Below are 27,909 nucleotides of genomic sequence, written 5' to 3' on the forward strand. Positions count from 1 at the left end.
TTACTCAATTACTGTCTGTTTGGTTTAGCAATGTCATGAAGACAACCTTTGTTTGGATTCAGTCACATTTCCTGATCACTGTTCTAGTCTTGCACTCTCCTATATTTAGAGCATCACCTTGTAAAATTTCCAGTCCATTTGTTAGCAAGTCAAACTTCTGCCTGGGTTACCATTTGCTATCCTGAAACCATTAGTAGATTAGATATGTTTTGAAGTGGAGGTATATGAGATATCCCTATAGTCAGTATATTAAGACAATAAAGGGTACGTAATAGACAGAACTACAAGCACAGACACCAAGTAATGTACTACTATGGAAGGGATCAGCAACAATAACCTTACCAGTCCTTTGTGATATCTGTTACAATATAACAGCTTCTTCAAAGCCATCAGACTTCATTGACAAAAAGTTATTTATATTGTATTTAAAAGGTATATAACCTTCTTGATAAGTTCGTTTTTTTAAGTTCTTGTTTGACTATCCTGTTCTAACAAAGTTATTCAGATTTGAATTAACCCTCTAAAACATGTAGAACCATGAGAAACTGCTGTGTGAGAGCATGTTTAATCTGTGAAAACATTCCAAATTCAGAGCACACTTGAAATATTTTAGGCAAAAGTCAACCATATCCTTTTGGGAATCCAGGAGGGTTGAGCGTCTATTTGATTCTCTAAGGCAGAGATCAAATCCAGCCAAAGACTTTCTCCACAACCCTAAAAATAACAATGCCTGTCTTCTATCCCACTTTCACAAATTATCAAATTGTAGCACCCTGTAACAAGATGCCTACACCCTGCATTTCAACACATCCACATCAATACTTACTATAAGATTGGAAATCTGATGACCGCATAGTAACTGTACCCAAGCCACTCAGACACACATTCGCCATGGTCAGCTTAAGGTTTGAATGGTCAATCTGTGCTTAAAACTCTTCGTTTTCTTCAGTCAATGGCTAAGGAAAGCCAGGTGACCCAGTGCTGACCTATTCATTCAGATTCAGTTAAAGCTACCAAAACACAGTTTGACATCTTTGTCTTTCCAAAAGCAAATTAAAAGAAGGTGGAAAAAAGAACAGTGTTTGAGACTCCTCTATGCAAAGGCTCTTCCTTGCCTCGGCAGATACAAGTTGGATGCTGTTGAAATTTTAATTCTAAACTGTCTGCATAAATGTTTCATGCAAATTGATCCATGTAGATTCATCTATATTTTCATACCTGAATTCATTCATAAAGAATAAAAAACATAGAACTGCGTCAGACTTTGCACAAATTATGAAGATCTGCTGTCTTAGAACAAGTAAAAACTCATCTTTATAATAATAATAACAGAATTATTTACACACTTTTGCAAAAAATTCAGAATTAAGAATTACAAACAATTCATTTTAAATTACTATATTTGCTGAGTGTCACCACTAACAGTCTAATTTCTTCTTACCATCCCACAGACACTGGAAAATCTGGATTTTATATTTTAAGCATTGCAGTGAGATTTGCATTTTGGGCCAACAGATCAGCTACTCATGTCCTACATCAGTTTCTTATTTTTTTTAAGTTTATTTTATTATTTTTTTTAATATCAACACTGATGTCCAAACTTATCTTAATTTACCCGAGCCACAGGGAGTTTTCATCTCCTTTCTTGGTTTCTCTATTACTGCACAACACTGCCCCTGCCACTGCTCTCCACTTCACTTAAATGTAAACGTATTTCTTTATAAACAGAGAAACACAGCAGCATGTAGATAGTATGCAAATTGCAGGCAGCAGCGTAAGCCTGTGGATTTGGAATGAATCTGATTCACTAACACAAACAAAGTTGTAAGAACAAAACTGGCGGTGCACACGTGTCATGAATCTGATGGTGATTTTGCATGCACCTAATTTTTTGTGCAGGGTAAGAACATTTCCATGCACATATTAGTGAATGAGACCCATTGTGAACTGTAGACAAGTACTACTTATGTCAGCCAACACAAATACTACATCAGGCATAGACAGACCCACTCTGAGCCAGGAAAGAAAGTAGAAGAAGAGAGGAAAAAAAACAAACAAAAAAAAACAAAAAACCTATCTACATGGAAAAAAATTATACTTTTTGAAAATTTTTTAGTAAAATGTTAAGTTAGTTAGTGTTTAGAAAAAGTTGTAAGAGTAACTTTTTTCACTGAGAAAAAAAATAATATATTGGTCAAGCAGGTAGGAGCTGTTACTGCTCATTTTATTCTAAAAGAACAGTTAGTTAAGGAATGTGATGGCACTAAACACTAATAGAGCCTGTGATAGCTACAAAGAGCATCAGACTGGAGTTATCAGGCAATACTTTGATCTAATTTTACAATACCAATGTTGCCATTACATCCCACTGCCCTACACAATAGGCGCCTGGGCCTGCAGCATTTCTCTTGGGGTCTAGATCACATGGTGTGAGTGAGTGAGTGAGTGAGTGAGTGAGTGAGTGAGTGAGTGAGTGAGTGAGTGAGTGAGTGAGTGAGGCATCTGGCAAGATGCCTTTTGGTGCCCAACTTTGGAAATGTACTGAGGGTCTGACTTGTTGGGAGGACACCACAGGAAATATCCATAATATGCAGGTAGAGTTTAATTGTGGAGGTCTTTATCACCACATTCACCCACTACCCCTTGTCTTTTTCAATGTATAATACCAATTGGAAATTTGGAGAGCTAAATGACAGGTTAATGTTTTTGCACCTATTGCAAACCAGCACTGCTGTAAAAAAACAAAACAAAACATATAAGTCACACAATAAAATAAAATAAAAAATCCAAATTCTATGAATAAATTCAATTAAATTCAAACAGCAGGGTCTTGTAAGATAAAGAATCCTACAATAATACATTGACAATTGGCAATGGTTGGAAGGAAAAACTCCCTTATAACAGGAAGAAACCTCCAGAAGAACCAGGCTAAGAAAGGGGTAGGCATCTACCATGACTGGTGAGTGGAGGAAGACAAGATAATTTTGATATCAATTTAAAATAGAGCCATGCATGTCCCAAATGCAGTATAATAAATAAATTCCAGTGTGATTAAATTACTAAGAACAAATTAAGACTAACTTAAAAACTGAAAACATACAAGTAAATTTATAACAACACTATACTGATGAAGCAAGCTGGAGTTCCACAGGCAGGCAATTTCACACTTGAAGCCCTAACAGCAAACACCCAGTCGCCTTTTGCCCTAGTTTATTCAAGGGACAAAATGATCAAAGTTATAAAATAAGAGGAGCAAGAGTAGAAACAGGGGAAACCCCCTGAATGGAGTAATGCTACAGCTGCTCTAAGTTCTCTGCCCAACTTAAGGTTTGTGACAGAGAGAAAAAAATGCCTGCTAGTTACAAGAAAGGAAAACGGCAAACTCTGTTTACAAAGAACTGCACCATGAATATGTACAAAAACAAGCTAAAATAGAAAACCCTCAGTAAGAACAACCCACCCATTGAGCAGTTCTGCGATGTGTAACCCTGATCAGGATGCAGCTAAGCACTTCAGGACAAAAGAGGAAGCTTCTTCACAACACAGGATGTGGGGCAAGGGGAAACACTGGCCTAGACACAAGCTTGCTTTGAATACTGTCACAACTATACAATAGATGTGTGGGCTAGCCACAGCAGGCTGGCAAGATCAAACATATGCTCGGTCTTTACAACAATCAGCTCAATAGCCCTGTGGTTAACACTAGGTTTGGCCAGTTGCACCACACTGCAAAACAAAGGAAGCTATGGGCAAACAGTGATTGACATCTAGTTTCCTCAGTCTACAGAGTGAGCTTTACCGATTCAACTATCAGTTACCGGAGACATGACTATGTTACATATAAAGCGTCTTTGCTGGACAGTGAACAGAAGACTGAGACACCGGGAGATGAATGTGAAACATACCTTAGAAAAACGCCCTCCTATTTGGACGATGGGGCAGTTCCACCCTTCATGTTTCAATCCATCTTCACGTTGTCACTGAAATGTTTGAGGAGAAAATCATAACACAAACAACAACACAGCCTGCATCAGCAGCAATTCGAGTGATTCACACTGCCTAGCAGCAGGTTAGCTAACACTGTGTTTGGGAATGACAGCTCAGAGATGACAACTACTTTACAACGTTTCACGCTATAGATAAAACAATTACACAGTCTCGACAACAGCGTTTATAACCATTCCGCCTCTGGGGAACTACAAACATTATCATTCGACTAATGTACGCCAGACTGGAAATTGTTAATGTTAGCCCCCTTCTTCTAACGTTAGCTAATAGCTAATAGTGAACCGTGTTGGGGAAAAATATATTCCCAACATAAAGAACGGGTCGTGTGTCTAATGAGGGGTGCAGATATAGCTAATTTAATGGAAGAACCTACCCATATGGCTTGGCGTCAACACGGCGACGTGTTCGTGCGCTAAAAGGCTTCCCCCGGCTAATGCCAGTTAGCCAGCTTTCCTGCTAGCCAACCCCTCCGGTTCCCAACGGTGGCTCCCGGCGCCGGTCAAAGCAGGCTGTTATCCGTCTGTCAGCTTCTGCGCCAGCTATCCGTGACAGCAGCCCCGCACTGACAATCAGCTCGCTTTTGTTTTGAATTATAAGCCACACAGTAAGTAAAGACAGACCTGCCTGTCCGGTCACGGGGACTCCACCTGAGGATGTTATGACCAGCTAAACTGCTGGTCGACTGGACAAGTTGTCTTGCTGCTGCGACAATGCAGCCACGCTGTCTGTCTAGGGCCCTCCTCCCTTCTCATGAAACACACACAAACACGCACACACACAAACACGCACCGAGAGTGAAACTGCGTGGGATTTATCGGTGTCATATATTTGTGGTATGAGGCGTGTGACTCACTTACATTTCAAACAGCAAAACAGATCCTATTAGAGAATCGCACTACATTGTCGCAGTGAGTTACAAAAATGTGTTTGTGGGTGTGCCTCACACTTTTTTGTTTTGTTTTTACAAAGTGGACCATAGGCTTAATTTTCATCTACAGGGAGCGGAAGTCAGAGCACTGAAAAATAGCTAGAAAAAAAATAGCTAGAAGAAAAAATCTAAAAACAAAACTATATATATATATATATATATATATATATATATATATATATATATATATATATATATATATATATATATATATATATGTGTGTGTGTGTGTGTGTGTGTGTGTGTGTGTGTGTGTGTGTGTGTGTGTGTGTGTGTGGAGAGAGAGAGAAAGCGATGATAGTATGATTGTTGACATTAAAAACAAACATAAAACAAACAACCAAAACACTATTATTGCCATTATAATAATTATTAATAAAACTAATAATTGTTTATGTTTTATTTGTACATCTTATTCGCATTTTTAATGCCAGCGTTAGTGCGGCTGTTTTCTCTGCCAGCAGGGGTGATCTGATTGTATGACAGAGGTGTAACATAGTTATACGATGTGTCTTGATTGCCACCCATGTTAAGGAGCAGAGAAGCAGCAGTGGCATCGGAAATGGACTGTACCAAGAAGGAGAGGGGAGGTTAGGGGAATCCAGGCTGGGTTTATGTCATTAAAATCTAGTTTAGAGAATAAGAACATCGTTGCTGATGTTTAATGTGAAAACACCCGCACATCTGGCATGTAAGTCAAGGATTAGCACTTTTTCTCCCTTGGTGTCGCCTTCTGAATTTCCACTCTCCTCTCTCGGGCACCCCTCCGGTGAGAGCCGCGGCGTCTGAGCGTTGGTAGGGACTGTCATCCTGCCTGGCTGCCCGGTTTTTTGGAGAGGAGAAGTTGGCAGAGGGATGTTCCTGCGATGATGGCGCTGCAGCTTAAGAGCGGGGATGCCGCGTACTACCAGAGTGCAGAATACTGCAGAAACTACACTTCGCCGCCTGTCAGCTACGGTGACAGCAGCCATTATCTCGCACGATTGCCAGGTAAGGGGAGGCTGGTCCAGACAGGACCTGCCCTCTGACTGTCAGCAGTTCTCATGCGCATATGTGCGAGGATGGAGAAAAATCTAATCGGAGACATTTGCATATGATAGCGAGGATGTTTAAGCCGGTTGCCCTGATGCTGCTGTCATCATCTTAATGTCATACCGGCGGGTGTGAGGAGGGGGTTCACGAGCCACCATTCTGTTCAGGTTATAGAGCATGGATGCTGCGATGCAAAATCTGAGGTTGTCGGTACTCTTGTATCCTCTCGCACTACAGGAGAGCTCCGAATCGCTTCATCCACGAACACTCCAGGTTTGAAATATGCGAAACCTTAATGTAATGCTTAGTTTTCTATCTCGAGCACCGCTGTCTGTGAGAACAAGCGAAATAATCGTTGTGGTCTCCTTTACTTGAGTCGCTGCACAGCTGATGGTGACATGTGGCAATTATACGGAAAGTGTTTCTTCCCTGGACCTGCAAAGTCGCTGTAATAGCGGGCTTTGCTGGCTGGTTTTAGGGGACTCGAGGTCAGTGTCTGTCATAGATGATGAAGATTACCGCATGAGTTTTGATCAACCCACTTGATAATATCCGTGTCATCAAACAGTGACTTGTCATATTCAGTTAAGGTTCTCAGTCATGGTGAAAATGTCACAGTGAATTCACGTTGCAGTAATGCATGAATGTAGGTGGATCTGGGGGTGTAAAAGTACCCCATCAATGGGACAGCCACAGAAAAAAAGAATAAGTACCATTTTCATGCATCAGCCTGCTAAGTGATGAAAAATAAGAAGAAATAAAGAAATAGACCTTTTGTGTGCCTTTCTCTGTGAATGGTTTTTCAGTTTAATAATGCTGCCACTTTTAACTTTTAACTTTGGTACTGTTATTATTGTCAATGTTTCTATGTTAATGACTAAATGTTTTATCAGTTACCAAAGCCAATAATAACACTTGCAGCCAGAAATATGCACATGATTCCCAGCAAGATGTTTTGAAATTATGATAGTTATCTTCTATGAGATAGAATGGACACTAATCAATATAGTAGTAGCAGCTTAATGGATTGGCCATGTGACTGTGAGTCTTTAAAGGCAAATAACACTGACATGTTAGATATTGGACCACTGGATCATTCTATTAACATTAAGTCTTCTCTAGTAGTAGTGATAGCTGAATGATATTCAAATTGTGACTGCGGCTGATATATAAAAATGGACCTGAGGCTTTATTGTAATGGTACAGTGGGTAAATTGCAAAGTACAGTAAGACGTATCTGGTCTTTGCTGCATATACTCTTGCTTGTCCAGTGCCCAGTGAAGCAGATGGAATAAGTGCAGGAGGCATGCGCTTCTCATTGCTCTATAATTGATGTGACACATCACAGAACGACAAGAGAAACTCTAGAGAAAATGAACACTTGGCCTATTTAGAGATTCTCGGTGGAGGCCATCAGATTCTCAGGCTCTAAGACAGGAGATTTCTTTTGTTTTTTTGCTTCTAAACCAAGAACTTTTGAGTCGAGCTCAAAAGAAATCACAAGTGACTGATTAGTGAGTAACTTCTGATTTAGTTTTAAGTAATTTTTGAAAATTACTTTTCAGACTTTGAGAACAACATTGTTAGAAAATTGTGAGGATTACAACACTTTCACCTTGTATTTTGGCCTTTAGAGTAATGCTATATAAGCTTGGTTTTGAATGTGTCATCTAAAAAGCCTCTAATGCAAAACCACAAATGTTTTTTGACTTTGCGGCAAGGTCCACTGCTGTAGATGTTTGAATATGGTCCGCGACTCTGAGGACTGCACTATGTGGGTGCCGATCTGAGTCTAAAGAAAGAAGCAAGCTCACCTTGACCTATCTAGCTCACAGGAAAACTACAGAAAGACAAAAGAGCCAAAATAAAAGCACAGTTGGACAATGTTTGGGTTTTTGTTTTTTTTTCCTTATAACTCTGTTCATGTGTGCTAAATGAGAAGCAAAAAACAACACTTGAAATGCAGGTTGGTTTTTATGCCATCTTTGTGTGATCATCTTCCTTGCTTGAGCATCATAACTGTGCTCCGTTTCCTTCAAACCAATCAATCATTGCCTACAGTCCATCTGCCTAGGATCATAATAGGACATTAAACTAAGTAGATGCTGATTTTGGCTTCACACTTTGGAACAAAAACAAGAGATCAAGCAAAAACAAAAACGAAAACAACAACAACAACAACAACACAGATCAAGGCAAAATATGAACAAATGGATTTAATGTTAGTGTGTGACATACACAGCAGTTGTAGATGGCTCTGTTGGTCATTATGTTCTCTGTACTTTCAGAGAAGGACGCATTAATTGAGCTGAAAATGCCAACAAGCGCAAGGAGTGTGTGGAAAAATACAAAATAAAGCTGTTTGATGTTTTTATTTCTCGAGTTCAAGAACAGATTGACTGTAAGTGCTTCGAAACGTGACCGTGTTTTAAGATTTTAATGATGGAGCCTGAGGAGTGAGAGGCTTCAAGTTACAAATGTACAGAGATGTTAAAGGTCTCTCTGACTAGCAGAGGGACTGAAGTGCAGACGAAGAAAAGACTTGCAATTATGGTGATTGTGTAAAAAGACTGTTTAGACACTGCTCTGTAGCAAACAGATGGAGATTCACCAACAAGCACATAGCCCAGTTACATTAATCTAGAAGAATATGCCGCATAATGAGATCTTACACAAAACTGTCGTGCCAAAAATAGTTTCTTTGCGCTGTGTGTGTGTGTGTGTGTGGGGGGGGGGCATGTGATATCAGACCAAACCATCAGAAAACTGTTTTAAAATTTTGGGATCTTTTAATGATTGTAATGTAAGTTGCAAGTTAACGTGTCATTCTTGGAGGCAGTGATGGTAGAGCTGCAATATCTTCGGGCTTATCTTATATTTTTAACTGGCATACAGTAAATGCAAAGCATGTGGTTAAATGCTCAAACTACTGTGTGGTGGCACGCTGTGTTCCCCAAATTGTTTAATGACCCAAGGAAAAAGGTCAGCCGTCCTGTGGTGGGGGTTTCTGGGTTGCTGCTGTTTCACTCGGCGATCCGGGGTTCTCTCGAGGCTGCTGCCGACAAGGCCGATGCTGTCATATGCAATTGGTGCGATTAACGAACATTGCCGGGCATTGGTGTTTCATGTAGTTTAATATACTGTACTGCTCTCATCCAACGTCCCCAGTGAAAATATGATCATCTGAAGCATAAACTATCAAGAATGTTTTTGTTTTTCTATGTGAAGGGTTTTGGTACCACTTTTAATCTTTTAATTGGTAAAACATTAATTTTATTATCGTTGTAACATTAATAACAGATTTTCCTGTTATATTTCTCCGTCTTTGCTCTCAAGGCTCCATTTGCTGTGTTGATCTTTGCAATGCACTTTAAGTATGAGTTGGATTTTTCTGGCAATGAAGCATTATTGTTCTGTTAACTGTCTATTTACTGACTCACATTTGTGTTAACCACCTCTACTCCTGTTTACTACAAATGAGTTAGTGTTGATGCTCTCAATAGATGCCTGGGAATACCTCTGCAGGGTGCTCCAAAAACAGCATCGTGAACCTTTCATGAGGTGAAAACATGTAAGGTCAATATGTTGTGACTGTATACAAAGCTTAATTACACACAGCTGCAACATGAACTTACTGTATGTTACTGTCCTCTGGCATTTTGCTTGCGAGCTTGCTCGCCTCTCCTTTGCATGGTGAAGATGGTGAGTTCAAATACAGCAAATCCTCACAATCTCAGATGGAAAACTGCAAACATTTTCCTGTTTACAAAATGATTCCACATTGCAGAGGGACAGCATTACTGCAACAAGTTAAATGTCCCTGAACAGGCTGACTGCGTTTTGAATATAAAAACCTGTTACAAACTAGCTGCTATCACAGGTACAACACACTTGTGGCCAGGTGGTTGCAGCAGATGGCCACCCCTCCCTGAGCCTGGTTTTGATGGGGTTTCTTACTGTTAAAAGGGAGTTTTTCCTTCCCACTGTTGCCAAAGTGCTTGCTCATAGGGGGTCATATGATTGTTGGGTTTTTCTCTGTATCTATTATTGTAGGATCTACTGTACAATATAAAGCGTCCTGAGGTGACTGTCGTTGTGATTTGGTGCTATATATATAAATTTGAATTGAATTGAATTATTAAAGTAGCAGCCAATGTGCTCATGAGCCATCTCCCTTCAAATCTTTTGGCCAATCCCAGCAACAATCCCACCGCACTTTTTCCAGAAACTGCATGGTCTAGGTTTCCATCTTAATGTGTGGGGCACAACACCCAGTTCTGCTCGCTCTTCCAGAGTCTCATCTTGCAGTTGACGACACTATAGTAAGGTCAGTGACTTGTCTAGCATACCTTTCTCCTGAGGTCAGCCAGGCCAGGTGACAGATGGGCAGCTAGACATATTGGACAGACAGACTGACAGTGAGCAGCAGTCGGAAACACAAACAGCCAGGGATGTTATTTTGGGTGCATGATTCACTTCTATCGGGCGTCCAATTGGATGATGAAAGCTTCCAGCACAGTGAATTTTGACACAGCTGTTGGCCTATTACTGACCTGACAATATAGGGAAATGCACTGACACACACACATGCAAACACACACGGATATATTATATTACTAATATTATGATACTGGAGCATCAAAAGAGAACAAACTGAAATTAGTGCCGCACCATTACTAATATCGTCCCTTTTTATTATTATTTTTTCATGTAGCACTTACATAGTTGCTCCCAGCCTTCACACACACACTCACACTGTATCAGCTTATCCAAGTAGTCACACTTCGGACTGTATTTTACTGTCGCTGCCTCTATTTGTGTGTGTGCAAACAGATGTGTATGTAATGTCCTGTTTGCATGGCCGCAGGCACTGCAACTCAGACTACTCTTTCTGGTGCCCACTGAAATGTGAAGCTCCTCTGTCCGAGAATGTGTTTCTGTTTGGTAATTTCTCTCCAGCCTTGGGGCTATAGACATATGTACTGTAGTCACTGAGTTCCCTCACAGTGTATGTTTGATGACTGGTCAGTCAACAGTATCTCCTTAAAGGACTCTTCTACATTCATTTACTTAAATAAAATGGAGATCATATTTCCAAATAAGTGGCATTTCAATGATTTTGCGTATGTTTTGTCTTTTACAAAGAATTTTCTTTTTAAACAACTGGCTCAAAATCATCAGGTGTAAAAGCTTTCCACTACAGCTCCTGCAAATTAACATGTGCGACAGAAAAAAACCCCCAAATGCTTTTCTGAAATATAAGCAGTAACATTCTTCAGAGTGTATTTTGATGCAGAACAAGATCACAGCCATCACAGTAGCTCTTTGAGGCTGTACTAAGGCACAGCAGCCTTTTGAGCAAAATGATACCATCAGCAGGCCAACATGCTCACAATGGGATTGTTAAAATGCTGATGTATAGCAAGTACAGTTTTCCCTGCGTTTACGGTGTTTGTTTATAGCTGCATTTGGTCATAAACTAAAGAGCTGGACAAACAGAAAGCTCAATATAATAATGGTAAAAAGCCAGTAGAATCATAAACTGGTTTACAGTTCACACAAAGAGGAACATGATTATCTGAACCTAGTGTCGTGGAAGGCCTTTTTGTAGTTTTTTCACACGCTTTACTCAAAAGAAAATGTCATGGTGTTGTTCAAAGAAAAGAGAGCAAATTACCATTAGTCAGTCAGTGGGATACATTAGCTGATGACTGAACAGAAAGTTGTGATGATCCATTCATCCATCACAACTTGTCTAACTTGAGGCCTCGGGGCTAGAGCCAATCCCACGGAGACGGAGCACAGCGGAGACAATTTACCAGTCTATCACATATGGAGACACGAGTCATCCATTCAGTCTCAAACACAGTTCCTGCTTGAATATAGTAAAACAGACAAGTGCCTAAAAGCCAAAAGGCTATTAAACATTAATCGAAAGAAGTTGCATAAAATATAGAGTGCATGTAAGTGACTGTATTTTTTCATTAATGTCTGCCTTCGTCATCGCTGATATCCTTATCAAGGATTTGCTTATAGGAGGTGTCTTTGATTTCTAATATCTGTGTTTATGTGTGTAATGCAGGCCTGATTGTATTGCTTCTAATGTACCCAGGTCCAGAAACCATGTTGAAGCCTCCCCTGAGTCTCTTCAGTCTTCCCCAGCAGCCTTTCCAACACATGGATTCTTTACATCAGTTGGGACCTCCGCCAATGGCACCTGCACACCCTCTTGGTCCACCACCCATTGCCCCCGCTCAATCTATTGGACCTCCAACTATGGCTCATGGCCAGAGTCTAGGCCTGCCTCCCATAAATGCACCTCATACATTAAGGCCTCCTCCCATTACCCCGCCACACACTTTAGGCCCCCCTCCAATGCCTCCAGGTCAGTCATTGGGGCCTCCACCAATGGCACACACCCTGGGTCCCCCACCAGTAGATCACACACAAGCAATAGTGCCTCCAACCATGGACCTTACACAGCAGCTGGGGCCTCCACATATGAACCCTGCACAAGCACTGGTGCCTCCACCTGTAGTGGCACCAACAGCAGGTCGATTTCCCCTCCCTCCCAGCCCCTTGTCCTCACCTCCTGCTCCCGGCCCTGACCCTTCACAGATGCCCCCAAGGCCCCTAGGACCAGCCCTCATCCCAGCTACAGTGTCCAGCCTCATCTGCGGTCCACTCCCAGGCCAGGCAGCCCCAACCAGTGAGCAGCCCCAGGATGAGGGCTCCTCGCTGGGGACAGAGGAGCAGGAGGACTCTCTGGGACTAGAAGAACTGTGTAAACCGCTGTACTGTAAACTCTGCAACGTTACCCTCAACTCTGCTCAGCAGGCACAGGCTCACTACCAGGTCAGCTGAAAGCCAAATTCAGACATGCAGAATAGCACAGAAAAACATGTGAAGAATCAAATAAAATCGACATCTCGTATCTTTCTTTGAAGGGAAAGAACCACAGTAAAAAGCTACGAAATTTCTATGCTGGCAGTCAGCAGCCACCGGCCATCAGGATCCCAGAAGCCTTTGAGACTGCGGGCCAGACGGCCCTGAGCTCAGGGTCCAGCGACAGTGACGCAGGCAGGCAGGTAAGGCCCATATTTAAGAACTAGTACACAGCCTACCTTAATGCTACAGTGTTAGCTTAGGAGGTGGGTGTGCTGTTGCTGAAGTGGCCTCTCGGATGATGGCGGTCACTTGCTCTGAGGAGGTGGTAGAGAACTGCATAGTCACTCTGTTTCATTTAAACAGCAGACACTCAAAGCATCCACTCACCACTGTACACTCAATCCCTGCTTTTTAAAAGTCTATTTATTCTAAGTAACCAGTGAATTTTTTTTTATTATGTTTGCTAATAAAATAACAATCTTTCTGACAAAAAATAGCATAACTCATAGCTTCCATTAGGCTTTACTATCATTTTAAAGGCAATGTGTTCTTCCTCCTGCTGAAATGGAACATTTCTTTCCTTGTTTTCACAGTGTTTACTCCAAATCTCCTCTCACCACAAACACTGTGCTGCTTTGTCCTGTCTCTGCAGGCGCTGTATAAGGGGGCGCCCAGGGTCATCTTGGCCACAGAGAATGACTATTGTAAATTGTGCGACGCTTCCTTCAGTTCACCAGCAGTTGCGCAGGCCCACTACCAGGGCAAGAACCATGCCAAGAAACTACGGCTGGCTGAGGCCCAACAGAACGCGAGTACCATGTAGGTTTGGGTGAAGACATGTTGGCTTTATTGGACAGAGATTTTATCCTTACTGTGTTTTATGCAGGCATAATGGAGTGGAGGCCCACTACAGACAATACCTTGTTCAGCATTAGCTGAAAAAGAAATATAGCAATTGCAATCAGATATACATTGCATTGCGCAAATATCTTGAGCCATCCATCGTTTCTTTATAATTTGCTAGAAAATTAGTATAATAAAACAGTATATAAGCAAAAGCAGTTTCTATTATTTTATAAAAGCATGCAGCTGAATATTTCTTATGACCACCTTTATTTTGCAACACAGTCTGAACTCTCTTTCTCTCAAACTTCAGGAATAGTTCTCTTGGCTTCTTAAAGGACATTCAAAGCTCTTCTTTGGATGTTGGCTGCCTTTTAGTCTGCTCTCTGTCAACATCATCCCACACTGTTCACTAATGTTGAGGCTCTGGGTAAACTAGTCTATGATTGATAGTCTTCCATTGTGAGTTTCTTTTCAAAGGTGTGCCTTTACTGCATTAGCAGTGTGCTTGGGATCATTGTCGTGCTGAAAAATGAAGCCGTTGCCAATCAGATGCTTTCCAGATGGTGCTGTGTGGTGGATCAAAGTCTGACCAAACTTTTCTGTGGTCATCACACTGATGGATGAAAACATCCATTTTGACAAGATCCTGCACCACTGGCTGAATTTCAGCCCCAAACCATGACAGAACCTCCACTGTGTTTTACAGATGGATGTAGACACTTGTTGTTGTACCTCTTTCCTCACCTTCGCTGTAGATATTATCAACATTTGAACCAAACATTTCACATCTGGAATCATAACTCCAACAGGCCTGTTGATAATTACTTTAAGTCCAGTTCTTGTGTAATTTGGTATACCTCAGTCTTTTCTCCCTGTTTCCCTTCTTTAAAACAACTTCAGCCACCCTTCCACTGAGATCATTTCTGATTAGGCCTAAATGGATCAACTGAAGGACCAAATGCATCTCTCAGGTTCTCTGCCAGGTGTTTGCTGGATATTTTTTCTGTTGTGGACCGGACATACTGTTCATCTGCTGTTGATAGCTCTTTTTTATGCCTGCCCATTTTTTTTAGTCCTCCACTTGTTCACTTTCCTTAGCTGTTTTCTGCTGATCGCACTTTTGAAATCACTGCGTTGCTACAAAATTACTATTTTATTATTTCAAACTGTGTTATCTTTGGCAGTTTTAATAGATTCAACTAAAGAGATAAGAACAAATTATGTGTTTTTACAACAGGCAGCTAGACCAAAGTCCCTAAAGGTACAACTTACCAAAGACAAATTTGGTAAGTTGTCTGTTATGTATGGACATAACACTGGCTTGTCCCTAGAGTTAGGTCCCTTTTTTATGCTTGAATGATTCATAGGTCAGTGTTAGGTGGCTTACAAAACAAACAAACAAAAAACATTCCGCTGGAAATGGTCAGGTGCAAGAATTGGCCTGATAATGAGTGAAAAAGCAGCCTGTGTCCAAAGAAAAGCTTTGCAAGACCAAGCCTGTAGAACACAGGTATGGAACTCCATACCTTGAGGCCTCGAGGGCCGCTGTCCTGCTTGTTTTCCAACCAACCTGCCCTTTTAGCTTCTTATTGGCAAAGCACACCTGATCCAGGTATTCAGCAGCAGTAGGGCAGGGATATCTCAAAAACAAGCAGGATGCTGGCCCTAGAGAAAATAACATGAAACATCTTAGAAAGATGAGGGGTGACTGAGGGGTTTGGCAAAATACGCCATATTTCAAGCTAGCCATGTTGCCATTACATGTGATATGGAACCAACAATTGTTGACTCTAGCTTTGCCTGTTACAGGGAAAGCAGCAATGAGACAACTCCGAGAAGGAACAGGAAAGATGGCAGTGAGTACCGGCTAGTGAAAAATCGTCGCAGCCCACAAGTACCCGCTTCCATGCCAGGTAAGATAAGAAAATTAAATGCTAATTAAAAAGCGACATCAGCATAATTTAAAGATAACTATCAAAAGTCATCTGATAAACTCTTCATTTAAGTGGCATTGTTGTAGCTATCTTGGTCAGTAAAATGCAAAGAAATGCAAGAGATTTTGTCTTATTCCACGTCTATTCAAAGGCTGCAAACTAGCAAAGCAAATTCTGATGTTATTTAATGAATTGACCAATAATATGTCTGGCTATTGAGGGTCATGTCTGTTATTGTGTTATCTTAAGTGGTGGTTGGAAAATACGTCACTACAAACAAGCTATATTCAGCAGTCCTAGAATAGATGTCACCTGTTCATACACAGCGGCTTGAGGACCAATCAGCAGTAAACTTGGCTGTTTCTTTAATGATCTTATATTCTTTTATTTGAGTTATTGGTTGTGTCTTCAAACAACTCTATTTGATGCACACTAGCCTTTGAAATTGGTCTTTTTATGCGGCATAAAATGTGATGTGTATGGTACCTACCCCGAGAAGCCACTGTTCAAAATGCCAATTTATCTTCTAAAAGCTGATTTTGTACTTGCAAACACCCCAACAGTCTTTCTAAAGAGATATAGCGAATGCTGTAAAATCCTTTTCTTAGGTCTAGACCTGTTCCATATACTGATAATTCATGTTACAGCAGCTTTCATGACCCGTAGTCATTTTCAGCAGCCTTTGAGGGCAGTGTCTGTTTGCTGAGTCAGTGTGGAAACTGTCAAAAAAAACTAAATGATGTCACAGATAGGAGTTATTCTCCTAAAGCTCTCTCATGTCACTGGATTTTCTACCGTTTTTGGTGCACCCACCTACTTATGTCCAGTGCATGACCCTCACATGGTCACACATGTTTTCTTTCTTTTTTAAGGCTGAATGTTCTTCTATAATTATTATTTAACTGTGGTTTCTTTGTGTTTGTGTGAGTGTCTGCTTTCACCCTCGTGTACATGTGTGAAAACAGATACAGAGTAAGGTAATGTCAGACTTTCTGCTGACGTCAAGCTACCATCTCTTTCTGCACGTGTCTGTTTCCTATTCTGTCTTTCCACAGACATAAGCACCTGCACTTCAGCTCGAGATAAAACAAGATAAATCACAAGTCATACAGTAAAGCAAATCCCTCTTAGTCTCCCGCTGACACGCTCTTCCACAGGCAAAAAAAAAAAAAAAATCTGCTGATTCAATCAGTTTTCTTGATGGACAATCCCTAAAATAGCTTCTCTCCCTCTCGTTCTGTCTTTTTTATCTCTCTCTCTATCTCTCTATTTTCTTCTCCTTTTTCTGTGTTGCTAAAACACAAGCAACACTCTGTTTCCAGTGTTCTGCCATCATGTAATCACAGACGCCTTTCAGCTTTTCTTTCTGTACACATTTGTGTACATTTGTCACACACACAGCACTCATACACACATGGGTCTGGGATGCATTTTTATCACTGAACAACAGAAAAAAACCAAACACTGCAGATGAATTCTTTCAACTACAATATCAGTAGCATTTTATATGAAGTTAAAAGTCGAAGATTTAACAGATAAATTTAAGACAGTAAAATGCTGCCTGCATTTTCCTATACCCATTTCATTTTTTCAATGTACAATTATAGCAGCATCCAGAGGTGGCAAAGCTACACATGTTCTGCACTTAAGTAGAAGTACAGATATTAATGTTAAAAATACTCCAGTAAAAGTTGAACGAACAGGATTATCTTTCACGTGTTTCGGTTTAGGCTCAAATCGGTTTGACGTTTGAAGGTCCGCAGTGTGATATAATAACTCCACCCAAATCTGTCAGCAATGAGCAATGAGCCTGTTTTGAAAATGTAAGCAGCAGAAAGTACAGATATTTGTTTAAAAAGGGCATAAAAGTCAAAAGTAGTCATATAAATAAATACTCAAGTAAAGTATGGACACCTGAAAATTCTACATAAGTACTTTGTAGCATCTACTCTTACCAGTAGTATTTTATAAAAAGATAAGAGTCATAGTCAAGAAATGCTAGCATTTCTTAATAATGAGGGATGGGAATCCTAATAGTTTTGCTGGGTTTTTTGGTTAGAAATGAGCAAAAAAAAGAAACAAAAAGTGAAGGAATTGTGAGTTGTCCTATGTTCAGTCCATCCTTTAACCTGAATCAAAAATGTAAACTTTATTGTGGCGCATCTAACCAGTCACAATTATAGGTAAGTGTACTGTCAACAGAGGGAGTGATTTTACAAAGAAACAAAGAAAATATACTCTGAGAAAAGCTACAGTATTAATAAAGTTTAGCTTATTTGAAGTCTGGTGAAAGCCAACACAAATGCTTACTGTGTACTTTTTAATATCACAGCTCTGTCATTAAGAAACAGGAGGATCTGATTAAAGAAATAATCAACAGAATTCAAATGTAGGCTTAGTCTATGTGCAGGTACAAATAGGTGTCCTGTTTCAGGGTCATATGTTACTGCTTATAAAATAAAAACGCAAAATTGTTTGCATCAATGGGAAAAGTTGCATCTAAAAATGTGTTTTCATTACTGCTCATCGGGGTAATGTAGAGACGTTAAAACATTTTAGTTCCAGGAATGATGAGGCTGTCTTACAGAGAACTGATTTGTAAGTGTGCAGTGGTTTCTTACCCAGTGAGCTCTAGTATGAAACATACTGTAACCATCACTGGAGCAGGTTAGGCTGAAAGCACAAGTTACCATGCTGGTACGTGCCAGCGAGATGTAAACCACCTTTGTCCATGTTATTCTAGTGCTAGGATGGGTTTCTTTAGTATTTCATTAAAGATGTTCTAGTTGATTATCATCTCATTTTGCCACTGTATAAGGCACTAGTTGAAACCTAAAGTTGGACCCTTGGCACTGTATTGTGACTTCCCTCTGCAATAAAACATCTCTTAAAAATAACAGTTAGCAGCCATCCATCTCATCTCTGTAATCTCTCTTTCTCTCCCTCAGGGCCGTACTACAACCCCAGACCGAGGCAGCGCATCCCCCGGGACTTGGCCATGTGCGTGACTCCCAGCGGACAGTTCTACTGCTCCATGTGCAACTGCGGAGCCGAGCAGGAGACGGACTTCAGGCAGCATTTGGAGAGCAAGCAGCACAAAGCAAAAGTGTCGGAGCTAAGATACCGCCATGAGATGGAGAACCTCGGCTACAGCTAAGAGACACAAGAGGGGAAGGAAAGAGAACATGTAAAGAGTACAAGAACGCAGGGCAGGAAACTGAAAATACTGCCATACTTTTGAAGAGCATATTTAGTGGAGTGATTACATCAAGATCTTTTTGCACTTTATTTGGTGTATGGATTAAACACATAATCTTTCAATTTGATAGGAAATATATAAATAGAGGTGGCTGGTTGTGGCTCAGGTGGTAGATCAGATTGTCCACAAAGTGCAGGGTTGACAGTTTGATCCCTATTTCCTGATAGACAGCCCAGCTTTTCGTGTCGCATCTGCTCTGATACAGGAGGCTAAAATTGGATTCCATTAATCCTTGTATTGCTCTAGAAAGTGTGTATTTAATCAGCTCATAACATTCAGAGGAAATTGTAGATTTTTAATCTTAAAACTTTGAACAAAAAAAAAAAATCTGTTTTCTAGCCACAGAATCAGACTACATTTTTAAGCCATTATCCTTTCTTATACTTTCTGCTCCAGTTCCTCCAAAGCTTTAAGTGGGTTACATTCTGACTCAGGGCACAGGTAAATGCAAAAGAAATGCAAAGAAATCTGAAAGAGGGGAAATCAGGGTTTTGCTTTTTTGGCAGAAAGTCAGGTGGACATGAGAAGAGGCTCAAGAAGCCTCAGCGAAGACAAAGATACGCAGAAAACTTGAAAAGTACAAAAATGCAGACAAGGTTGAGTGAGGGGGCAATTCCTTTATGTTACAAAAACTTGGGAAAACAACTACTAAGTTTTAGTTTGAGATGATTTTTTAAACTCTTACGAGTCATTTAGCCCTGCAGGTATTTTTTATAGGTCCTGCAGCAGGGACTGCAGGGGAAAACTTACAACCACAGAGCCACACGGGACACAAATTCAGCATCTTTACAACCAAACAGATGTAATAAAATCCAAAGCACTACTTGCTAATTTAAAAAATAAGCACAATGAACTTCACCTAATGAAACAGTGTTATATGAAACTGTGAGCCTTAGCTGACTTCCTACTTGTCCTGAGGTGTGTATCAGGCTGAAGGCTCTTGCAAGCCTTGCTGGTGCCTTTGGAGGAAGTTAGGCTAAAGAGTAAGCTTTGGCTAGCCATTTTGGCAATATAGTAAAAAACCAATCTGTCACATTGATTGGATTTTTCTGTATTCACAAATGTTATGTAAATATTCTTAATATTGCAGTATAGATGTAAATAGACTATAGTAGACATGAATCCTATTGATTATTTGATCAGTGTTAGCTCACCATCTCTTGTAAACTCTCATAATCTATTTAACAACTATCAGGAATCTTGTAAGTGTGCACTGAGTGAATGTCTTCTTTTTTGAGCACTGTATGTTTGTGTGTGGATTTCACTGTAGGCCCTCCGTACCACTTTGGATGGCGCCTTTGTAAGTAACTCTGGTACCGTCAGTTCTGGTTAAAAAGCTGCTAGTCTCATCGTTTTTACTTTGGAAGGAAGGAGAACAGAGTGCCAGCAGAGGCTGCCCCTAAGGGCGAAACATGCTTTGATGACGAGAACAAGACAAAATTTTCCTCTTGAAAAACGCTCAAACGCGCAAACGCTTTCAAACCGAACGCACTTAACTCTAAACTTCAAATTGACTCGCAAATTGCAGCGCTCCTGGATGTTTCTGCTTGTGAGACATGTCATTTAATACTCCCAGTCTTGATTCCCAGAGGGAACGTAAGCAGGTTTTACTGCAGTGTGTGCAACGACTGCTAAATAGTAACACGGACTGTGCCGCAATGGTTTTATTTTGTGTTGCTTTGGCCTGTTTGTGTTGCTTTTTCCACATACGAGGAGATCCAGCTGTGTTCCTGTGTTTAGCCCGTTCTGGGGGAAAAAAAGTTATATAATTGAAGTTAAATTGGATTAACTGTTCCAGTTTAATGGTCCTGAGCCGAACACAGCAAGTTGTCACAAGGCATTCAAAGTCTATAGTCACATTTAAAATTGCTAAAAAAATAAGTACTAATAAAATGAGTCTTTTATGCTGATCTTCACCACAGATATCAATGATAGTGAAGGGGTCACAAAATGTACATATTCAAGCAGAAAAGCTTGTCATTCAAAGCCCTTCTTACTAATCCTTTAAAATAGAACGGTGCTTTCCCCCCATTGTAACAGAAAAAGATTATCAGCATACACCTGTGTTCAAAAATCAATAATTTGTTATTGAAAAGAGAAGAAAAACCTCCCCTTTAAATCTGCTTTTGCGGAAAAAAACCATTCCTCAGTAATTAAATCAGTCTGATCAGTTCATATAATTAGATGAGCTGGAAAGCGGAATTGAAAGCAGCATCCTGGCCTTCTCTTTGCTTGGCTTTGTTTGCTGCAGGGAGAGGCAGCTGCTCACATCTTATATTTGTCTCCAGAGCACAAATACACACACTTGACCACACACTAGGATGCTCGGGGGAATAGCACTGTGAGAACAAAGCGCTGTGGCATTTTTGGGGATTAAAACGCAACAGCAAGGCAGAGCTAGAGGGACGTACAAGCAGAAGGCATTCAAATTAAAGTGCTCGCCTATTTATTAGCCCACCTTGCCGCACAGTTTAATGAAACAGGAACAAAAAGCCGTGGGTGAGCTAGTCTTGTGCGTTGAGGCAGAGTTGCAGTCTGTTAATAGCTCTCGTCCTCCTAGAAATAACACGCTTTGTCTTACATGAAAGCGCTGGGAGCATTACCTTTTATTACGCTGACAGGCTCTTGGACTCAAAATGAGAGTCACACTCCAGTGCAGCTATTGAAAACCTTCTGCAAGTGCAGGAAATGATAAGCTGGAGAAAACGAGGAGATCACAGGAAGCTAGTGGGCTCCTACAAATACAGCCTAAAGATCCAGACAGAAATGTTCATAGTGGAGCGTTTGGACCCCTTTCTGTGATAATTCCACCTGTTTTGTGGCTTTTTACCACTTAACATGAGGCACTGATACTTAATATTTCCTTGTTTGATAGTAAGTTTGTCGCGTAACTTCTGTATAAATGCTGCCCATTTACCATAAATTCAGATGGCAAATGGGCAGCATTATTTGTAACTCACACAACCTATTGATGACATTAAAAAAACATTAAACGCAACCTGTCTTTGTGCCACACACCAGCAAAGTATCAGCTGCCATCAAGATGCCCCAGAAATCCCTGGTCTGTGTCAAAACCAACACAAAGTGAAGTACTGGTTGTTTCTGGGGGAATCATGTGGCTCTCACAGGGATGTAGAGGTGAATTCTTTGACGGATAGGGATCGGTATCATGGCGCTATTACGCTTACACATACTGTTGTTATTCTGCATCTTATTCATTAACTTTACATTAACCCATGGTCACACAATCAAGTTAATTTCATGTGGGCTGTAGGCTACCAGCATACGTGACACACGTGGGCCAGTGGCAGGTGAACTAGTGGAAAACTGCATATTCCCGCCAACGTGTGCGAGATCGCTGTCGTTTTCCCCCCACAAAGATGACATTTGATGACCTTCCCTTCATGTTGAGTTTTGACACCTCAGTGTACATCAGGAAAGACGTGGTTGATGACCATTAGAACAGTTTGCAGGTTTTTCCAAAGGTAGCTGCACAGGCAGAGACCACCATCACTAACCTCTGATGCACACCCAGTCATTTTGTTCTATAAGCAGTCCTGAAATTTGACAGAAAGAGCTTCAGGTAGGCTTCTAAGGGATAAATAAAATGTCACAACAGTTGTGATTTGGCACTATATAAACAAACTTAAACGGAACTGAATTGAATTGAAATCTTGGAGCTAATGTTTAATTTGCTCTGGCAGAATGCGTCTGCCATCCCCCAACTTTCAAATAGATTTCCACCTGATCTTGTCTGTGCCAGTCCAATTACAGCTGGTTATCAACTACAGGGCGAGTTTGATGCACCGACTCACCCCTCTGAACGCTGTAATCACTTTACATTTTTCCCTCAACATGACGCCACACGTTGCTCTGAGTGTTTACAGGTCTAATTGCATCCAGGAGCATTGAAACAGACTAATTTGCATAAGCGCACGTCGTAGGTGATGCCAAGCTAATTATCTAGTATTGTAGAAAGGTTGGCGTTAGCTCCAGGTTCAAAGGGCAGCGTGCACAGGAAATAATAGGAACCAATCTGTGTCAGTGTGCACGCACCGATCGATATGTCACACGAGTCGGGCCTCAAGAGGATTTACAAGGACTTAAAGTGTTTGTAATCAACATTTGATTCTAAAACGTCTGTTTTCTTTTCAAGAGCTTAAAAAATGACAAAATTATTGCGTAGCAGGAAAATCTCAGAAGCAGAAGGGTCTTGCTGAAAATAAACGATTAAGCCTGAAAAAACGTGGCAAACACAATTTGCACTTAATGAGCTGAAACACAGCAGCCCACCAGTTAAGTGATCCTTTTACACAAGACTATTTTTGGAAGGATATTGTAGCGCTGAAACGTTTTTATGTTGTTTTTTTGTTGTTTGCATTTTGGGGTATTTGCATCAGAGGATTTCTATTAATTGGACAAATGTTTCACACAGACAAAGGCCAAAAACGTAAATAAATAAAAGCACTGTGGGAAATAAATGTATTTACATCAACATATGTCCATTAACCAGTACAAATGATTTAAATTGGACTGTTTAGTTATTATTTAGTATGTTAATGTGCTGAAACAGTTACTATCTGGGGCACTGTATCCATTTCTATTCTATGTTTACTTGTTAGAAACTATAGAGAATGTGAGTACAATATACTTAATAATTATTGGTTTCACTTATCTATTTGCGGCTCTACTTCAGCAGCACAGGTTAATAAGTTAAACTTCAGTGCTTCGCAGTAAATGACAGAGTGTGTTACGTATCACACTGTATAAAATGTATCTGGTTTATTTTGTGCATGAGTACAGTCATACCTAATAACTGTTAAGATCTTTCTACCACAGGCTGAGACTATAAGGCTGCTGTTCAGGAGTATTTAATGAAGTTTACACAGCTGGTTGTTTGGAAATGTCTGTGTGCTGTGAGGAATCTGCAAAATGGTACTGGAGAAAAAAATCCCACGTTTGCAGTGAATATAAAAATACACTGATGTTTATTTAGAAAATGTGTTCTACCATATGTTGTTTAGTCTTTGTTGTCATTATTTGCCTCTAATGAACTCCTTATGCTAAAATCTACGAGGTGAGAAGCCGAAGCTGTTGCAAATGTGTGTGATATTTGTCATTTCTGTGTTTTATCCATGCGCTGGACTGTTGGACTGAGCAGATGAGGGTAGATGGGCAACACTGTGCGGTTAGGTAGAAACCCTTGACTCAAATTCTGCTTTTCATGCTGAATTATATGGTGGCCCCCCTATATGGAAAAGTTATATATATATTAATCTTATTAAGTTTGTATCTGTGTTTAAATGAAAAGCATACAAGAGTGAAAACAGATATAAGATCCCTAGAAAAATTGTATAAATGAAACCTGTATGTTTTGGATACTTCCTAAAACAATATATGAAAGTGGCCACTTTTATGTGTAAATCATATAAGCCTTATATGATTCACTATATGAAGTAGGCCCCATCTGATGCAAGTCTTTTATAAGTTTTTTCTATTCCTTTTCCATATGGGCCAGAAAGGTCAAATGCCCTGCAAGTTAGGAAATCAACAGCAAATAGAAAAAAATAATACAAAAGCACACAAAACACACAAATGTTGAATAAAACACCAATAGAAAAAAACTGTAAAAATTCACAACGGAAGTGTTTTTGGGAAGACAAGAACATGACCGAAGATCTGAAGAAGTGACAGAAATCAGAAACATGTGAAAGACTGCACTGAGACCTGTTTACAAGAAGTGAAGGATTCTTATGAGGGAGAAAAAGATCCAAGTAATGTGTGTTTAATTGAATGACTCATATAACACTGTAGCTGCATGTTGGCTATTAGCTTTTATTGTTAGCTGGTCACTTCTGCAGTTGGTCCATCACGTTATTGTCTCCTCAAAACCCCTTCAAACTGCTTCCCCCTTTTTTGTTAAGGTTTTGCTGCGTTTTTTCTATTTCCATAGTGTTTTCTTTGGTTTTACTGATGTGACTGCAGAATTAGGTGAACTGGAGTGTCTAATTTTAAAGACACCATGTTAATGGGCACAGAACAGTTTGCTCAGGTCAGGTCAGGTCAGGTGTCTGGATAGAACTAGATCCAAATGGATGGCTTACCATGATCTGAAACACTTTTTCAGTTTAGCTACACATACAGGCACACAGTCGGGATTAGTTAGCCATGCTCACCAGTGGTACTACACCATTGATTTTCAAATGAGGGCAACAAACACATAATAAGGATTCTTCACAAAAAATGAGAGACATTTCTACTTGTTTTTACAGCTGGATTTCCAGAGACAGTAAAAGTTTTGTGAGTGCTTTTTTTTATTATTATTTTTTTTTAAACTTTCATTCTGAGACTTTGATTCAACTCTTGTGTCTGTGCTATAGATCCAAGAGGTAATTAAATTAGCCCAACATACAAACAGCTCCCCAGGCTCTGTTCAAGCTCCGTAACCCAACACCTCTAAAACTCACTAATTACTACACACACACGCTGCTGTGCACACAGTCTCCTTCATGCTTTTTGTGATTTTAGACTGACTTATGTAGTGGAACTACATTTTTGCCAAACTACTTTTAATCACAGTTTTCTGCAGCTCTCTACTCTGACGGCTTCCTAACAGCTCACGCTGACAGCACTCTGAGTACACATCAGTTCCAGACTGTGGTTACAGCCCATAACTCCCAATGAAACCACACACAATTAAGGGTCTTTCTTGACCTTTAGCTGTTGTAAGCCTTGGGGAAAACTTATTTTTAAGAAGATCTTTCACACACCCCACACACACACCTTCATTTATAGTGTGGGGTCCCCCAAACCTCCCATAATGCTCCTGTAATCTCCTTGAAAACCTCAGCATACTTTTAGTGCCTCTGAAGAGTGTTGCCAATATACCACTGACTGACTAAATGGATGCCTGAACAACTTCTGTGTGTGTGTGTGTGTGTGCGTTTTGGGGGGGGGGTCTGAATAAATGTGGCGATCACTATAATGGATCTAAGCTAATAATTATTACAGTGAATTCATGTCTCAAGCTTTCTCTTCCACGACCCAGCTCCTACCGCTCCAGGGGAAATAAATGTTCTGTTAGTTGATGCTGTTATTGACTCACAGGGAGAAGACGCTCCTCCATAGCCTAGTTTCCACTGCACTGATAACCAGGCCTTACTCACTATCCTTGATATTACTTCTGCCAGGAAAGCTGTTTCTGCGCCCCTGGTATTGTTTATCTGTCAGCGGGATATCACAAAAAAAGTATGAACAGATTGCCGGAAATGTGGTGCACAGGCCGTTAGCACAAGTCGTTAGCTTTCATCAAGGATGGGATGGCCATTTGATCTGTTCGTTCTTTTGTTTTTTGTTATTTTTTGTTATAATGATTTATAAAATGGCGTTTTTAAAAAAAGTTTTACTCTGCATTAAAACAGCGATATTTACAATTCATTATGGTAAATGCAAGGCTATGCAGTGCTACTTCACATCATTGCATCAGTGGTCCTAGAAGACTCAAGAGGGATTTGCTTCAAACTGACAGCTCAGCACACGTCTGACAGTCAGCTGACTGAAACAACAACCATCACTCAGGGCTGTTATTGGTCTTTGGTTCTGATGTGTGCGTGCAGTACTGTGCAAAAGTCTTTAGCAACCCCTCTCTTTAATGTTTTGCTTCCAAGGAGCCAGCCTTTCATGTCAGTTTTAAAGTGGTCTCCAGCAACAGTTCTCCAGGCTTTTTTTCAAAGCTATCCTTTGGACAACTTTGAAACTACTACTACTGAAAAACCGACTAATCACAGCATGGTGTGCAGTGTGTTCTCAAAGAAATTGAGGAAACTGGGCTAATGGAGGACAAAAGAAGATGCAGGAAGCCTAAAAACTGTCTACAGCAGATGATCATTACCTGAAAGTCATGTCCACAACATAAAATAAATGCAGCAAAGACCTGAGAGATATATCTGGGGCTGCAGATGATCCATGAAAGCCTCATCAGTAATTAAATTCAATGAACTGGCCTCGCCAGTTGACAGACCTCAATATTATTGAAGCATGATTAAAATACACAACATATTTGCAGGTGTTTTAATGAATCAGCGCACCTGTGTCCCATATTTCTAGCAAAATATTAAGAAATGAGGCATGACTCAAGACTTGTGCTGCACTGTATATGCATTTCTTTTTACCTTTTCTGCACGAATAACAGCAGAAAGTCTGTAATTATAAAGGAAGTAACACAAATCTGGTGCGACTAAAGGTAGGTATCTGCAGAATTACTGGAACTGAATGCGGGCAGGACTAATGAAGTTTACAAAAGACACAGAGAAGTCATTGTTGGTATGAATTCATGATGCTTTATATTATATTTTTATGTAATAATAAAACTATAAATAAATAAATAATATACAAAATCCCCAATGCAAGGGGTTAAAGTTGTCACAGTGACAATTTCTTCTTTGTTTACAAATGCATAAAGTCAACTGCCAGCTTCTTCCTTGATCTCATATTGTCCCAGAGTTGTAATACATGTCAGTTATAACATCTGCTAATTGTTCTATGTGAAGAAGATTAAAAAATGAAATGAGCCGTTGCCTCACAGCAAGAAGGGGTTAGACTCCACCATCTCACCGGGGCCTTTTTGTATGGAGTTTGCATGTTCTCCTGTGCTTGTGTGGGTTCTCCCTGGGTACTCGGGCTTCATGCAGACATGCAGTTAGTCTGTCTCTTTGTGTTATCTGGTGACCTGTCCAGGGTGTCATTTTGAGGCTGTGTTGCCTCCATTGTCCTCACCTGATTTATTTTTTTACCTGTTCAGTTCCAGGAAAGAAGATTTCTGTATTATTTACTCACCATGCAGTCCTTCTCCTCATTTTATTTGAGATTGTTTTGTTAAATGACTGCTCTCCATAGTTCAGTAGAAACATATAACTTGTCTTTTATAGTCCTTGACATGATTATTTTCTGAGTGCCTCTTCATTTGCTGTTTTTCTCTCAGAAGAACCACCAAGAGGCTTGTCAAGTACAAGTGC

The 27,909-nt window shown here is 40.3% G+C and overlaps 2 protein-coding genes across 2 annotated transcripts in view; one reads left to right on the forward strand and one right to left on the reverse strand.

Moving 5' to 3' along the window:
* LOC146688968 (phosphatidylinositol 4,5-bisphosphate 3-kinase catalytic subunit alpha isoform-like) overlaps positions 1 to 4,754 on the reverse strand; it is a 25,693-nt gene extending 20,939 nt beyond the window's left edge. Inside the window, exons 1-2 of the mRNA XM_085437593.1 lie at positions 4,382 to 4,754; positions 3,906 to 3,980 (exon numbers count right to left, since the gene is read on the reverse strand). The gene's annotated coding sequence lies outside the window, so the exon portion shown is untranslated. The remainder of the gene's footprint in view (positions 1 to 3,905; positions 3,981 to 4,381) is intronic.
* A 797-nt stretch (positions 4,755 to 5,551) lies between these two features.
* On the forward strand, positions 5,552 to 23,968 carry zmat3 (zinc finger, matrin-type 3). The gene is made up of 6 exons (XM_085436150.1): positions 5,552 to 5,926; positions 12,081 to 12,823; positions 12,916 to 13,056; positions 13,509 to 13,675; positions 15,512 to 15,615; positions 18,585 to 23,968. The coding sequence occupies exons 1-6, from the start codon at positions 5,803 to 5,805 to the stop codon at positions 18,791 to 18,793; spliced, it is 1,488 nt and encodes a 495-aa protein (XP_085292276.1). The 5' UTR covers positions 5,552 to 5,802; the 3' UTR covers positions 18,794 to 23,968.
* The last annotated feature ends 3,941 nt before the right edge of the window (positions 23,969 to 27,909 follow it).

Source organism: Copadichromis virginalis, linkage group LG17 (assembly GCF_057382275.1).
Source record: "Copadichromis virginalis isolate Kocher_CV1m ecotype Utaka linkage group LG17, C_Virginalis_male_GT1.1, whole genome shotgun sequence".
NCBI classification, from domain to species: domain Eukaryota; kingdom Metazoa; phylum Chordata; class Actinopteri; order Cichliformes; family Cichlidae; genus Copadichromis; species Copadichromis virginalis.

Coding starts and splice junctions, on each gene's coding strand:
- zmat3 (XM_085436150.1), top strand. CDS start 5,803: ATGATGGCGCTGCAGCTTAAGAGCGGGGATGCCGCGTACTACCAGAGT. Junction 12,824..12,915: donor AGGCACAGGCTCACTACCAG/GTCAGCTGAAAG, acceptor CTTTCTTTGAAG/GGAAAGAACCACAGTAAAAA. Junction 13,057..13,508: donor ACAGTGACGCAGGCAGGCAG/GTAAGGCCCATA, acceptor CTGTCTCTGCAG/GCGCTGTATAAGGGGGCGCC.